General features: G+C 41.0%; 1 protein-coding gene across 1 annotated transcript in view; it reads left to right on the top strand.

Moving 5' to 3' along the window:
* Positions 1–1,217: 1,217 nt before the first annotated feature.
* The window catches only part of LOC105280000 (cadherin-99C), a 181,596-nt gene continuing 165,591 nt past the window's right edge, over positions 1,218–17,222 (top strand). The window contains exon 1 of the mRNA XM_011340154.2: positions 1,218–2,358. Within this exon, the coding sequence (XP_011338456.1) occupies positions 2,356–2,358 (3 nt within the window). The 5' untranslated portion in view covers positions 1,218–2,355. The remainder of the gene's footprint in view (positions 2,359–17,222) is intronic.

Raw genomic sequence — 17,222 nt, 5'->3', positions numbered from 1 at the left:
GCGGCGGAGCTGTGAGCCGCGTCTTAAAACTGGTAACACTGAATAGAGCGCTTACTAATCTCAATCTTTAGTTTATAATAGACAATAATCATCTTATATGTTTATCGTATATGTTTATTATTTTTCGCGAAGCCTATTTTATAAGGTCAGTCATCATCTGAATTAAAAATTTATAATTGAAACATTAATTACGTAAAGAAATATAATAGTTTTGCATAATTAACTTTTAACTTTAATAAGTTAATTTAATTTTTTAACTTAACTTTAAATAAGTTAATTTTTGTTTAAGTAACTTTTAACGTTAACTTAGTTAATTTTTGAGTCATTAACTTTAAACTTAACTTAGTTAAAAAAAAGAAGTTACCTAACCCTGCGAAATAGTAATAATAAGTAATTAACATTATCTTTTGGGAATGAAATTATATAATTAAATCTATTAATTTCTTTGGTCCTAAACTTTTTGAAAAACGGTAGTGTATATATGTGCGTGCCCGTATGTGCGTGTGTGTATCTAAATAAGCGATTTTATTTTTAGTCCCTTAAATGTATTATATCATTATTATTATTATTATCGTTTTACACGTAAAGAGTATTACATAATTGTTATCCCTAGCCGCATAGTTTGCCCGTAATAATCCTTGACCGAAAGGCGCATGATTGTACACGTAATCTCATTAACGCCAATAGGACACGATGACTATGATGATCTAACCGTTTGTGCGTTAATAAGCCACGGTACAATCATCATCAGGAGGAAGACAGAGGTGGCGTTACAGCCAGCGGTGCCTCAAGCTAACATATTTACTGCTAATGAGTACCATTTGATCCTGCTTCATTAAGCAAGCGGTTATGTACATCTCCAGGGTGAAAGCGCTTATAAATATTTAATTATTCCTACCAAGAGTTTGATGAAATCTCTCTTGTAATGCTCTCGTAACTCGACACGAGTGCGCATAAGAGCACGCGTGTAATACAAGTCTCTAAATGCGGTACATCACGATTCAAGGTGAAGACCGTGATTTCTGATGGTTGAACAAAATTTCTGTGTTAGAAATGTACTTTTGAGAGATTATCATCAATTTCTCTCTCTCTCTCTCTCCTCCCCCCTCTCTCGCCCCCTCCCCCTCCCCCTCTCTCTCCCACCCTCTCTCTCTCAGTCCTATCGCTTTTTGTCGGAGCGTGGTGATTCCTCTCCTATACTCGTGCAGATTATACACGAGCATAGGGGACCTACATTTTTAGACGGATTCCGAACCGCCAGAAGTGCCCGAAAACGCTTCTATTTTTGAGGAATGTTCATGGCAAGGTACCTCGGTGGTTTGCCATTGCCTTCCGAGAGAGGATAGTCCGTAAAAATCCATCATGGTATGACGGGAATTTTTGAACTCGGGTATTTTAGGTAGCGATCTCTGCACTAACCAACTATGCCACGGCGTCATCAATTTAATTAGCAGAAAATCAGATGTAATCCGGCACAAATCCGGGCGGAAGTGCGGAAATGTACATTTGAGAGTCTCGAATGCCGAATGATAGCGCTCCAACGTTCCGATGCGCTTTCACACGTGCGGTCACCCAGTTTGCCTGGCGATAGAGCCGGCTCTGCGAAAGACGCGCGTACGAAAGGAGCGAAGAACGAGGGGGAAAGGAGAGAAGGAACGCAGCAACGGCAAGTGAAGCGAAGGAAATGAGAATGGAGAATACGGTGAGCGGGCGACCGGTGGTGGTGCGGCAACGAGCGACCGATCGACCGGTGGAGGGGCGACGGCTCACCTACCTGCCGGTCGTGGGCTCAGTTGGCGTCCGCCAGGTTGAAAATCTGTCCGTCGCTTCTCTTGCCCTCCTTCGCTCTCGCAACTGCGCGCGCGAACCGGCTACGCGCCTCCGTGCATCCGTTCGTTTGTCGCCGGAAACGCAGCTTCTGGGGGTGGTACCACCCCCGTTGGCCTGCCGATTCCCCCCGATACCGATGCTGGCGATCGCGCGGATATCGCTCGGATAATTTTCCTTTTTCCGCCACAACGGCGAGTCGGAAAGACAGAAAATCTGTCTCGGGATCGGCGTCTGTGTCTGTGCTGTGGAAAAGTGGAGGAGGCGTGCGCACGTATGTGTACGTATGTCGATGCGTTTTCGCGGCACGCGTTTTCGCTCCATGTGTGTGTTTATGTACAGTGATCCATGCTGACTGTGCAGGGTGCAACGACATACCGAAAGAGAGAAGGAGAGAGAGAGAGAGATAGCGACCTCAAGTTTTCTTCTCTTCGTCCGCCGCACCGATTGTCTCCTTCGTAGACATGCCCCTGCTGAACGGTCAACAACGGCATTAGGTGACACACAGGGCGCACACGTGCACCAGTCATGGTAAGTTTGCATATATCGTCAATGCGCAAAATCGAGCTTGATGATTCTCAAAGAAATTGAGGGATTGCGTGCGGTAAAACTTGCAAATTATCAAGTTTGTTCATTCACCCAATCGCCACGTGGAATCACTATTTTATTACTATAAGTTGTCTTAATTGTAATTATTTTGAAGCTTCGAATTTGTTCCCTCAAGGTTGCGTCTACGAGACCTGCGCTGTAGCGCTCAATTCTTACTCTCTCTCCGTCGTTTTCTTCTCTTTTCCTAAATTCCGTCGCGACGATAGAATGAAGCGTTGCCACGTGGTGTCCCATAGTACTTTTTGGTAATGCGAATAGACCCATTAATGTTTTTTATTTACGATTGAGCTTCAATTGACCTTATTGCCCTCACCTTCTCCCTATTATTGCCTGGTTTGATAATTACTTGTGTGGAAAATTGAGAAAAAATCTATCTCAGATATTAACTTATATGTATAAATACGTGCGACTAGTTATTTATCTGACATTTCTTAACTTTACATTTGAGCCACTCCTTAGCAATCGCAAGCGAAAGTAAGAGGATACACAGCCAAACTAGAGTTCCCATGAGTCGGGGATAAAATTAACTTCGACATTAATTATATGCAATTTATGAGGCTGATCGATACGCGGTGTAACGCGTTTGATTGGCAGCGTGTCATTATGAACTAGTTATCAACTACAGCGAACGTTATAACTAAGTACAATTATCTCTTACATGCCTCGACCGTGTCTCTCGAGCACTTTTGCGAAGAAATGCACATCTGCACGAGCGAAAGTCTCATATCAAAATTATGCGTGCGCAGAGCATCTTAAAGGGCATCTTATTCTAGATGCCGACGTATCTTTATTTCGCGTATGCGAACCGCAAGAGAGGAAGCTCGCAAGGTGAACACACAGTCGAGATATTGGTATGCGGGCTCCGTGATTTGCACGAATGTCGTTATTATGGCGAACACGCAAGTGCGCATTTTGCGCGTGGCATCTTCGGCACACCCGAAGATCCCTCCGAAGAGCCGTTGTCGTTTTGTCGAGACACGCGTTGATAATGCAATCACGGGCTGCCTATCTGCGATAGTGATGTCGATAGTGTTTAACGCAGGTGAATAACACTTGCGGCGACATTTTAACGGCGAGAAAGCGTTTATATAAGTATCGGAGAGTTGACAAATCATCCAGAAACTATTTCTCGCCTTGCGGTCTTTGCCACAAGCCTGGTCGCTGAACGCGATTGACGATAATGCTGATTCGAATTAGCCGTTTCAGAAACGCTTACTCATTGTTTTTATTTTTGATTATTGCAGCTACTGTCTAACTACGTGAACATCTATTTCTTTCGTAGGATTACGTTTCGTATGATTCTTAGTGAATTAAGCGGCCACTTATTGTGGTCACCGTATCGAAAGTTCCTGGTGCTGCGAAGAAATAATTTTGCTGTCGTAGATCGTGGATGGACGCATCAACATTATGCAAACACACCGCGCCCGTTGCCGAGAGTTGCGTGTCTCGATTTATTTTCCACGACGTGATCCGTACGGACGCGATCATTGCGTGTTGCTTATCGTTCGCGAGTCTCGATCTAAATTCATAAGCAGTCATCCGTAATTTACTCTCAATAGGTACACACGCCGTGCGGTGCAAGTTTTCCTCTTCACCTCAATGGTATTTGCTGCTGTTTACTGATTAAGATGTACGATGATTTAATCTGCAACCGTGTTGGTTTCTTGTCGGTCTTTATAGCAGCTTCCTATGTTTGCTTCTCTTGGTTTTTCCAAAAATAGGCAATGTCGTCAAATAAATGTTCAAGAATTCAAAATGTATTAATATTATCATGATTAATGCTACTAATTGTCATTTAATGACAATTCTTAGTAGCATTAATGATGATATAGATTCGATATCTATACTCTATAGCTCTATACTATTATATAAATTTTGAAGGTGTATATTTTGAAATGCGTTTTCCCAATAAACATGAACTGTATCCACAAGTGTGTTACATCACTTTGTTCGTCTTGATGAGAAGAAGGTTTCAATTGTTTTACGTCTTTATTGTTTTAAATAATTCTGTTTAGAGGAAATAATCTATCTATACTACTACTGTATATATCTATACCTACTACAAGTTAATTAAACACTGTTTAATGTAAACTCTACCGGGCAAGGCTGGGTACTAAACAAACAAACGGATGAGAAAATCGCTCATTCGTGTGACTCGCACTAATCAAGTTGCAGAAAAAGGCGTGAAGCCTTACCTGACATTCGCCAAGATTTTTGACGTGGTGTCGTTCACAAAACAGGCTGGGAGATTGCACATACAAGATCCAAGTATCAATAATTCCCTAACTATGTCACGGTACGATATCTTTTTATGGGGCCAATCCTCGGGGTCTCGAAGAATCGATCTGGCAATTACGATTCTGCCGACAGTGAACGGTAGCTCAAGAGGCAATTAGAAGCACGTGTGCTGAAGATGCGGCTAATTAAGTAGGTTTTATCTACGCTACGCGCTAAGAATGATACATGCGAAAAGAATACACCACAAATGTAAGAAAGATCGTAAAAAACGGTTTATTCATTTTTAATAATCTTGAAATCCAATCGGTCTGATATCAAGTTCGGTCAATATTACGTTCGTAACTTATTCTAAAGGTCCTTATTCTGAAATAAACGTGCGGTTGCATAGGCCATAGCGTATAAGAAATACTGGTTGTAAGAATGAGTTAGGTCTACATCGTTCTTGGTGCTTCGTATCTTGCTCGATCAATATACTTTATCCGACACATATGGGTCTCCCGGTAATGTTGTTCTCGATGTTGTCGCACATTCCTTAGTAACAATCTCAATACATCGTGGTGCGTATCGACGTATCGAGTGAACAGATAGCTCTTGGATCATTATCCAGTCGGCGGCAGGTCGTTTTATTAACACGCGCTGCGAAATTACGGTTTCGCGATCAAGGCGCAAAAGGGTCAGTCATGCGTGCCGGATCGTCGCAAAACCTGGCTCCAGAAACCAATGCAAATCACAGCTCCCATGGGGGTGCTACGTGTCTCCGCACAGCGCCGACGTTTCCCTCTTCTTCGTTTTTCCCGCATGTGTCGCCCGACACACGCGGTTGTGCACCGTAATTGCGTTTTACGGGATTTTATCGCAGTCCTGACGAGAATCCACGGGCCCGTGGCTTTTGTTCGTTTTCATGCTCGTTCGCCGGAAAATCGCAAATCGACGATTTTCGCGAGAGCGCGCTCCGGCACGAATTTCCTGCGTGACTCTTGTGACCTTTTCGTGTATTCCGTGGGATAGGACACACCGGTTGATACCGTTTCTGATGTATGCCAGGCAACTCCAAAGGAGAGAGATACACCTCTTGACGTAACATGCAATCGCGCCCGGCTTGGTTTCGGTTTGCTGTCTCTCCCGCCCCTGTTGTGCGCGCGCACGCACGCACACGCACGCACACACGCACACACGCGCGCACACACACACACACACACACACACACACATGATTTAATTGGACTTTATTTACGAATTTCAAATGCATATTTAATCGCGATACTGGCAATATCTGATGGTCGGACATATTTTATTATATATTTTAGCCAGTATCGCGATTAAATATGCATCTGAAATTTAGAACTCTCTGGCGAAGAAAAGATTTCTTTTTATTTACGAATTACAATACACTTTTTGCCGTGCGCCTTACGTATTCGTACAGGTCTCACGCTGCTCTCCGCTCGTTCTTTTCTGCGGGGGCAAGAAGACGCTCGTCGCTGACAAACGCAAAAATCGGGATTGGGTAATTTCATTTTTTTCTTTAACTAAGTTAAGTTAAAAGTTAATAACTTTTCAACTTTGTAACTTAACTTTTAACTATTTAATTAGTTACTACCCAACCCTGGCAAAACTCTTTCAACGCTATATCGAGAACATAGTTATCTCACGCGCGTAACATAAAAATACCATTAATAAATTAAATAAATTACTAAATAAATTATTAATAAATTAATAAAACTACCATTTATTCATAACAGCCCTCTCCTCCCCTTCTCTCTCTCTCTCTCTCTCTCTCTCCTTGTTTTTTCTTTCCAAATTCCATGATTCTTAGCGCACATTTGGCTGAGGATCGCGAAATCGATCCAGTTTTACATTGCTTCGAAAAACACCGAAAGCCTCTTACTCCCTGGTGTATGTGGTAAATCAACAACACCTCGTGCAACTTGTTAACTGGATTCTCTTCGATAAAGTATCGTGTACTGCATTTTTTCAGTTGCTCGAGGGTAGATTCTGAATGCTATCATCTTTGCATTGGCAGCATAGATTAATCTGCCATTGCTAAAACATTTCGAGATTAAAGATCGGATTAAAATTTACGATTAACGAAGTTATTGATTATATTTCTGACACAATTCTGAATATATAAGCTATTGTAAATAACAACAAAGTAACAAAATTTCTTTTCTTGCAGATTTTAGATGAAGAGAAATCATATAAGAAGAGATTGATTTCGAAGATCAATATTAAAAGACAAAGAAAACCTTTGAATTTGCAAAGTGACACATTAGCTTTACCGAAGGAATATTTTCCTGTTTTGAATTTGTCTCCCACCTTCTAATTCTCTTTTCCGTATCTGTTTGTGCGATGTATTGGATTGTGTATCTGAAAGTTTTTAGTTGAGTTATTGTGTTGGACCAGCAAGTTTCAACTCTGACATCAGCAGTTTGTTCATCTATTTTATATAATTTGACGATCTATTAATTATTGTATTTCCGTTAAGTTGATGATAAATGTAATTGAATGGCGATCCGTGAGTATGAATCAGTTTGTTGTTGGTATTGTTATAGTGTTTTTTTATATGGATTCGGGTATGTACTAATGAATTGTCTTGCGATTTGCAACATGATTATGTAATATATGCTTTCACTTGTTTTGTAGTATACTGAAGATGATCCAACGTTTGAACTGAAACGTTTATATTATCTATATTATCTTCATAATAAAAGAAGTTAAGCACGTACATCCAGTTTCACTCATAGCAGTTCCTGATTTTTTGAAAATTTCTTTTGTTTTGCAAAATAACATGTTAGTAATACACACATTCTGCATTACACACATATGCTGCGAGCAGCATTAAAGCGTTGTTTTTTCCTGCATTTTAATTAAAATCTTATCGAGGTTTATTTGAGATCAAAGTATCGATCGAAATATTCGATCACTATTACAGATAAATTTCGAAATGTTCAAACGAGGCAAATCATTTTTTGAGTTATCGTTATTGGTACACTGTGTCGTCTTTCACGTTAGAAAGCATTTTCCTGAGCTTTATAAGATTAACGATGATTCCTCGCGCAGCTGCTGAAAAACATAGGCATATATCTTCATCGTCGCAAAACTCAGGAGGAGGGGGGGGGGGAATTGCTAAAGTAGTAGTGGTTGTTAGTGACTCGTTGCAAAATGCCAACGTGACATTCACGCGAAGGAAAGTCCGAACGGGCGAGCAGAGACGCGAGACACGGGAGTCGAGAGCAAGAGAGAGAGAAGCGGGTATATCCAGCTGAGGAGAAAAATGACGGATACGAAGCGGTTATGTGCCAGGTCGACCGGTTCTTCTTGTTACTCACTTCCTTCGCGAGACATATACTGGGTGACGATGACAACGCGTCCGCTGCATTAGTGCGCGCTGCTCTGTCCTGATCGCGGGAGGAAATAATTTTCGCTTTCGCATGAATCAGGAATTGCGCATCAGACGAATCAAGAGTTCTCTCTGGATGACAAGAAAAAAGATAATTGATAATGTAAATTTTATGTCCGCAAAATTAACAAATAATTAACTTTAATTAGTGAATGAAAATTATAAATTAGTTTCCAATTAGTTACAACTCCAAGTAATATTTTATTTTTATATCTTACTTTCACTATTTTACTTTTACTCTTAATATAATTAAAATATTGATTTACATTGAAATCTACATGAAAGAAAAAAGGTACTGATGCAATTTACGTAACTGATAAGATGCGTTCCACTTGCGAAAGAAACCAAGACAACTTTCCAGGTCGACTTTCAAACGATTAATTATCGCTTGAAATTCAGATGGAATCGAGTGTATTAATCTCGGCACATAACGGCATGCTTAGATAATCAATTATTAATATTACTATCCGCTCGTAAATACGTCGACTATCGTAACGCAACAGGAAGGTTGCGCAAGAGGCGTTAGATAAGTATTAAATAATCTTCATCGTCGGGTTCTGCGTGCGCGATCCTTTATTAGCAACGGTAGTCGTCGTCGTCGTCGGTTATGAAATTTGCCATAAACTGCATCAAGATGAGTGAACCTTGGCAGATCGCAATAATCGGCTCACCTGGCTGATGATAGCGCGATGATGAAATTACGTTTCGTTAATCGTGCAGGAGCTATCAAAATCGGGAAATCGCGATCCGTTGCCGATAACGTGAGTCTTGTCGAAGAGTAATCTGGATTGGCATTGCACGACGAAGCGAACGAGTCAAGTCCTTTTGTTTTTGATTAATTCGTTAATGAGACTCGGCAGCGTGCAAGAAATTTACGCACGTAACGAGATAGAGATTCTCTCCAACGAAACTCTTGCCTTGGCGTAGGATGTGTAACCGTAACGGGAGGTGAATTCTCATGGTGATTACAGCACACGGTGTTTGGAGCATCGGTCTTTTTTCCCACGTACGGTGCGTATTCGCATGCGTGTAAAAGAAAACGCGCGACATCGCTGATTGTGAGTAGCCTCGTGATGAATGCGTTTTTCCTGCTTCCTGATAGTCCTCGTCGTGTTCGCAATCAATCTGGCGGTGAGTAAGAGGCGCAGGTTTAGCCTTTTGATTCGACATTGCTGCACATTGTCGTAAAATATTTATTATCATTTCAGTTTATCATCATATCATTTTAGTAAATATAAATTTATATTTAAATTTATATTTTTTATATTTTTAGTTTATTTATATTTTCAAATATTGAACATATAGGTATGTACTTATACATATGTTTGCAAATGTTTTTAATAATATGGGTTATAACATATATTCGTTATCAAAAATACTAAAAAAAACATATATATTACAATACATTATTGAATTATCTGATATTACAAATTAAAATAAAATTTCTTACTCAATTATCTGACATTAGAAATTAAAATAAAATTTCTTACTGCATACATTTCTCAAGGTAATCGTGTCGCGAGACAATTATGAGAGGATCAAATAATATTTTATATTCGCGTTTTCTTGAACGGAGTCTGAAGTCATTGCAACCGAAGACGATTTCTTTCTCATGCGTCAGAAACCGGATGCAAAAAAGCGACGGTATCTTCTACACGTCATCATTGTGCAATACGAGTGAAGCGCGAGTGAATTCAGCGCGAGTGAATAGAGTGCGAGATCTGGTCCCGCTTTCAAGAAATCGTAATTACATGCTTCTCACCCGTTCGTTTCCCTGGGAAGTGATTCAAGTGCGCGCCATTGATCGAGGCGATTACCACACTTCGAAATTCCTCGTGACGTTCAGGAAACGCGTATGCGCATCGATGCATCGGTCAGCTTGAGATTTCTCTTTGATGGCACCGATCGGACAGGTATTGCGAACCTTAAGTAGGCACTGATAAATCCAGCCCCGGGCTGCGTCTTTCATCTCGCGCCATTTCCGCACGTCGTGGCACGTCTTATCTGCAATATCGCGCGCTTCGCATCACTTTTCTCATCAGCGCTAATTAGTTAATTAAGAAAGTGGTAACCCGTAACACTCTTACAGCTTGTGTTGTCAAAGCCCGTTTTGCCGTGCCAACAGGCACGCATTTTTTCAGCATTTACCTTCTCTGCTCTGCAAATGGTAATCTCTAGTACTTGACTCTATTACGAAAAAGCTTTGAGCTTTTTCTTCTCTATAATTTTAATTCACGTGTCAATTTGAAAGCTTCAATTTATTAGGAATTTATTTATTTGTCTAATTTTGTTGTAACATATGTATATTCGCCCCATTTATATTTATATTTTTATCTTTAATATTCTTCGTGCGGTGTTCGGTCTGCACACGTGATACCGCGACACCGGGTATCCGTTGCGGCTTTCTCGGATCGCACACGATATAAGGGGGCTAACGTGAACGAATGTACAGTTACGCGAATCGTGTCGAAGCAGCAGAGGAACGTCGAAGAGGGACCAACGGTGAGAAGGCAGGGACGCGCGCAAAAAGGAGGCCACAGGCGACCTGACCGTCACCGTTATATTGGCGCCTGCAGCGGTGAGGTACCTCTCTCGGAGCTCACCTCGATTTACGACTAGTTTCTCGTAACTTAACGCCAGCACGTGCAACCTCCTCCGTCGCGTCATTGTGCCCCGCGTCTCGATGCTACGCTTGACCTTTGCACCCACCTGTTCAGGTTTACGCAGCTGGCCGCGACGAGCGATGCCCTCTCCTCGTGCAACAGGTACGGCGGCAAATGAGGTGTAAATTGGAACACGGTCTGCCCCAAGAGAAAAGATATGTTGCTGAAGGTTGAGAGTTCATTGAGAATGTATCGCGTATCTGTTTCGTCCTCCATTTAGGCTCGATAAGGCGGTCAAATCGTGTCAGACTCTGCGTATCAGTTTGTATTGAAAAAATTCACACGTGTACTCGATTGTACATGTAATGAACACATACCTTTCCAACATTTGTGAGTTACATTCATGTGTTAGCTAATTTTAATTGGATTAAATTAAAATATATTTATTATTAAAATATAATAAAAAATAATGTTAATGAAATACAATTAAAATATAATAATAATTAAATATAAAATATATTTGTTATTAAAATATATTTAAATTAAAATATATTTGTATATCGTTTATTGAAATTATCGTTTATTATTGATTCCTTAATTCTTGTAGATACTCCATTCGTTTATCTCTCGACTTTTATCTTTTGACATTTACATCCCGTTTGCTTGATAATCATACTAATTAAATAAAAAGACAGATGTATATCTTGTATATTTATAGAAACGAGATCAGGGGGAACAACATTTCCGAAAAGTTAGCAAGATTACTTATGTTATACTTATGATATACTTTATACTAAAGTAAGATATTTTTTGAAATACCAACAGTTACTGACAGTCTTTTATTAGTCTCAATTAGAAGATTAATATTATTCCGGAAATGTATCTGTGTATGTCGTGCGATTTGTTGCACGATATGGAAAGTTGCCAGCAACTCGAGCGGCACGCGAATCGTTATCACAATCATTAATACGATTTTCACCCGAAGACACGCGAAGATGTGATGAATAGGAAGAAGGAAGTAGGATCAATTTTCTTGTGCCGGATAGTTCGCGATAGTTTATTAGTTTCTGCTATAAAGATACGCGCGTGTAAATCTTGAAAAAGAAATAGTTGTACTTTTATTTATTTTATTAAAAATTTATTTTTATATAATATTTATTTATTATATTTAGAAATTGAGTATAAAAGTTTTATAAATTTGTTAACAAGGAAAAGATTACGAAAAATATTTTATAAATTTCGAAAATATTAAAAAATTTACACTTTACTTTATCGTATTCTTTAACATTCTTCTACAACAGCGTGAATATAAAGTGTAAATTTTTAAATATTTTCTAAATTTATAAACTATTTTTTGTAATCTTTTATAAATTTTCTATTGTTTTCTTTCGTCTCATTTAAAAACAAGAATTTGTACGGTACTTTTCTTATTTTCTCATGTATGAATTGCTTCAAAGATTTTCCTTGTCACTTCTTTATTATACGCTTCATCTTCCGAGTTCATGCGCATGCATAGCTTCGGCATGCGATTAATGCATAGCTGCATGTAGGAAGGAGGAAGTCAGTCCGCAGTAGCGCTAATGCATCACTAAATATCTCTGGAATTGAGCTTGTGTGAATTATTTTCACTGATTACCGGCGGAGGATCTAATAGTCATTTCAACTATACTATACGTGTACGCCACAACTTCCATTCGTACAGAGAAGCGCAGAATGCTTCCACCTACTTACAAAGAATGACCGATGATCTTCTACGGCTAGAATAAAATTCGCGTATGTAATGTATTATATCTTAAGCAGGATATGTGCATCGTGTACTAAGCGGATTCGTATGTTCTACTTTTCATGTCGAATCAATAAAGATCTTTATTTTTAATTTATTCCTATGCATGAGTTTTATTTAAATTTGGAGATAAAACGTTTCGATTCTTTTTCTTTATTATTATTAAATGCCGAGAGTTTTACATAATATAATTGCTTTTATAAAATGCTAAGAAGTAAAAATTTATTTTTATATAAAGTTAAAATTACACGTATCTTTTATTAAGCGAAGAGCAACACGTGTAACTTTTTAAGCCAAATCTATTATTCTCTGCCTTCTTTCTTTGGTTCCATATTGAGTGAGCCTCAATTTATTCATCAGTGCGCGACCTCTGATCTCTCTCTCGAAATAATCCACCTTATATTTATCGAACAATTTTCCTATATTTCAATGTTCGTCATTTCCATTCCTCGGTCACCCTTGGAACGTTATTTTTCTCGCGCAGCTAGATAAATGTATTCACCGTATAAAAGTGGCAGCACCACCGTGACCGCGATTGTCGCGAGGGCCACCTACACGCCGCGGGGACCTGGCTCCAGGAAGTTCTGCGGGTATTAACACGGAAAACGTGACGACGTCCCGTGGGCCTGACTTACGTATAAGACCCGACGTAAGGGAGCGGCGGCACGTTGCACCCTGCAGAGAGAGGTGGAATTTGTTAGCGCGGAATTTGTGTCCGTACATTCTCCGTGTCGTCCGACTGTGTAACGCGCGGCTTACAGTTCAAGTGGATTTCGCGGATCGAGCTGCTCGCGCGTTCGCGCGTAACTCTTTCCAGGCGATGCAAGCCGCTCGTTTGGTCTTTGGATGTACGGGGATGCGAATTTCCAACACTTGCACGTTTGAGAAACTTTCGTCGCGTTAAATTATCACGATCTGCGTGACTCACGCAATTTTAATATCGAAACTGCGATCTCAGTTTCGACATTAAAATTATAATAAAACGATAATAATAGTTGGAAGTAATGATAATGATGATTATTGTAGTAGTAGGAAGAATGCACGTGACGGAATATAATCGCGAAGAAATCGCGCATTTTTACCGCCGGGAAAGTCTCCGCTTCATGCTTGATTTGTTTGACGACTACTATTTCTTTGGCAGTAGTTTCTATTGTATCTCATACAATGCAGCGGGTCGTGCTTTCTACGAGGGTTCGATCAGTCGCTGCGATCCTTCGCGGCGCACGAATGGTACGTTTCGCGAGCAGCGAATACCCAAGATGCGTCTTCTATTTTCGTAGAACGTATTTTTAAGTTATTTTCCAGATACTCTCTCTCTCTCTCTCTCTCGAAACATCAATCTGCGCTTTCTATGTGCGCTAACGCGTGCTAATGTCAGTGATTAGGAACTGGCGCCATGCCCGCTGGTGGCGGTCATAAATCAATGTTACAAATCCAATAGTTGAGGAACGAGCAGCTTCGCGCGCCATGAATGCGCGCAGCACATCCGCGCTCACGTTTGTCGCGTTAATTATCGTTTTGCAATTGCACGGTGGATAATCGTCAAGGTGCATTTCCCGACGATACGTCGATACGTCGATGCCGCGTAATACGATGTTGCAGACACCGTTAAAGCTGGCTGCAAGGATATAATTGTCCGACAACAGGATGACGCGCAGCATTCATCATCATTACAAATAGCCTTGATTTCCTCATCTCACGTGGTTGTCGTCATTCGAAGGTTCTCTCCGGGACATTTCTCAAAATAATGATCGCCTCCTGCGACCGTGTGGAACGATCTCCGCTCGTATTTCCGGATTTTCGTCTACGGATGGCGTTACGTCGAGAGACACCGCGTGAATGGTAGAGGAAGACGTTCTCCGGCAAGTAATTCCGTTCCCGGCGTGTCTCTAAGCGCGCAACGTACGGGGAACGTTTTCCAGGGCGAGTTACCAGTTTAATCTTCTATATAAAGGCGTGCCGCTTTTAAACCGCGTGCACTGCCCGGCTGCCAGCCGCATGCACCGACGGACGAGCAGGTTCGTAGAGCAGGTAGCCAGGTGCACGATACGACGAGGGATAAGGAGGCAGAGGCTACAAGGGAGACCCTTACCATCACGTGTGCGCGCGGGCGAGAAGGCACGAACGCGTGAAACGAAATCATGGACACGAAATTCCCATCGTAGGAATGTTGAACCCTCACAGGGGGGAAGAGCAGCCTGGGGGATTGACAATCGAATGCTGTGAACGTGCACTATTTGTCGGTGGACAAACAGATCGATCGACCTCTAAAGAAGTCCTTTTCTCGTCCGTTTATGACCGCCAGCGGAAAATGTGAGCGTCAAAAATTCGGACCCTCGAATGCAACGGAAACTGCGCGCGGACTCGCTTTCTCTGCAGTCGATTGTGTGCGTCTTGAGGGTACGTCGACGATGAGGTCAAACTTTCTCCGGGATCATTAACGTACGGCAGAACGTAATGCTTTTCTCTCTTTACCATCGTAAATGTGGATATTTGATTTTAATTCGTAGGTTTCCTCCTTCTCGTATTTAATTTGCATCGACTTGTAAACCTCCCAGATTTATAACGTACAAGTATCTTGATTATTTATTGTGTTTTTAACAATGTCTTGCGCATACCTTGCTATGATTAAAATTCTTTCCTCTCTATTTCTCTCTACCTTTCTCTGACCAATGTTTCAGTTATCGTCACAGAGATCAGTCGAGTGCAAAGGGTTAAGGGTCTGCCTGAAGCCCTCTCGTTCGCACAGGTGCGGCTTCGAACGACGCGCGTTCAACCGACGATGCACGTCGATATATGCATTTCAGAATATTACCAAGTGTATTTATCCGCTTCTCAGGGTCTTACAACGATTTATAGAAAAAAGCAGATGTGAAAAAAATTAAAAATAAAATTTTTAAAAATTATTAAGCTTGCTTTATCATCATTAAAATTAAAATCAAAAGTTCCGAGAGAGTCTCTTTGGCCAAACGATTTTTCAGCATTATCGCTGTATCTGTATATTGTATAATATGATTAAACAAAATCCTGACGAAAATTCTTTTTAATGTCCTTAATAATGGCGATTCACCACTTTATAAGGAACCATGGAATATCGCATTTTAACCCTGAGAGGGCCGGGGTGGCCCATATATGGGCCAGGTACGAACTTGGGAACTTTACGGAACCTATAAGTTGCATATATGCATAAATTTTACGTTAAAAAATTTCAAATTTCAACGGACAAATCCCGACCCTCTAAGGGTTAAAGGAGAAATCACGCAACGATGCGTAGTTTTGATCATCCTCGGCATGGTGAGTGCATCCTGTGGATATCGGAGACGCGTGATGCGTTATTCTCGGAGCGCGTTGCTCGCGAGAGCGGTCGCGCGGAGACTCGCGCGCGTATCTCGTAATTGCCGAGCCGCAACGCGCTTCGAAACGAAGATGGAAACGTTGTTGTTGTGCCGTGCGCTGACCTAACGATCCGATGCTCGTGAGCATGCCCGCAATTAGCGTCTCGATTAGCCGGTTATGTGTGTCGTGATCGGCGGTAAACGCACAACGAGCAGAGACGCTGTGCAGCAGAAAGTTGGAAAAATGAAGCGAACTCATTCAAGAAGTTACGAATGCTATGAAAATTTCCTATGAAAATTTCCTGTGATCCTACGATAGAAGCATTTTTAACTACTCACTACGCAGTATATCAGAATTTATAATTAATATTGCAATAACTTAAAAAGAAATAATCTCACATTTTTGTGGAAAGTTGTAATTCTGTCGTTTTTCAACGTATCTTCATTCCAGAAAGTTTTACGTAGCAGTAAAGAGCTGGAGTTCGTTAAATTAAAGTTGTACCTTGTTAGAATTTATTTGAAGCACTCTTACCCAAGAGAGTTCCGCTCTATTGCCACTCGTTTTGCGAACAGACGGTCCTTAACGATCCGATCGCTGCCGTCTGTGATTAAGATATCTTGCCGAGCAGCGGAATATTTTCTTTCACTTTATGATCCCATGAACGAGATCACGTATATACGTAGACATATTGCTGATGCCTTCGTTAAATATTTTTTAAATAACACCGATGTTTCGTCATATTGCATTAATTGTCGAGTAATATTTATTTCTTTATGTGGTCAGCCAAATATTACTGTTTTTGAAAGACAAACGTAGAGAAACAGAGAGAACAGCGAGGAAACAATTCGACAAAGTATTGTTGTTACTAGAAATAATTACATAATTGTACCAAACGATTTGTTAACGTCATCATGAGTATCGACGAATCGAATATCGAATCATCAAATTGATGATTCGCTGAAGCTTATTATTTGCAGCAAAAAATCAGATTAAATAATCTCGCATCAGGTGTATTCATCGTAGGTATTACACACGGAAATAACTCGTAAGATGTGCTCTCGTACTCACTGGAATATACGTACGAGCGACAGATGTCTCCATTATGAGACGAGAAGAAACAGCCCTCATTAAGAGGCCTCGCCGCGGAATAAGTCATCTCGTCGAGGCTGCTTACGGTTCCGCGGCGTATAAGCTATGGCTAGGCTCGTCGTGTATCGTCGCGATCTCGTTGCTGATCGCAGCGGGTACAATGGTACAGATACATCCGCGTGCCTTTTGGAGGCGAGAATAATGGCATTGTTCCTCGCCCGGCCGAGAAGTGTGTAATAGCGCGCGCACATGTGCTATGCAGATGCAGCCCATCCCGCATAATCGGCGTGTACGACACCCACGTTCGACGATCGGATGAAGAAGAAGCGGAAGGGCGCGTG

Source organism: Ooceraea biroi, chromosome 14 (genome assembly GCF_003672135.1).
Source record: "Ooceraea biroi isolate clonal line C1 chromosome 14, Obir_v5.4, whole genome shotgun sequence".
NCBI classification, from domain to species: Eukaryota; Metazoa; Arthropoda; class Insecta; order Hymenoptera; family Formicidae; genus Ooceraea; species Ooceraea biroi.
The sequence above is the reverse complement of the archived record's forward strand: the minus strand, read 5'-3'. Positions and strand labels throughout refer to the sequence as shown.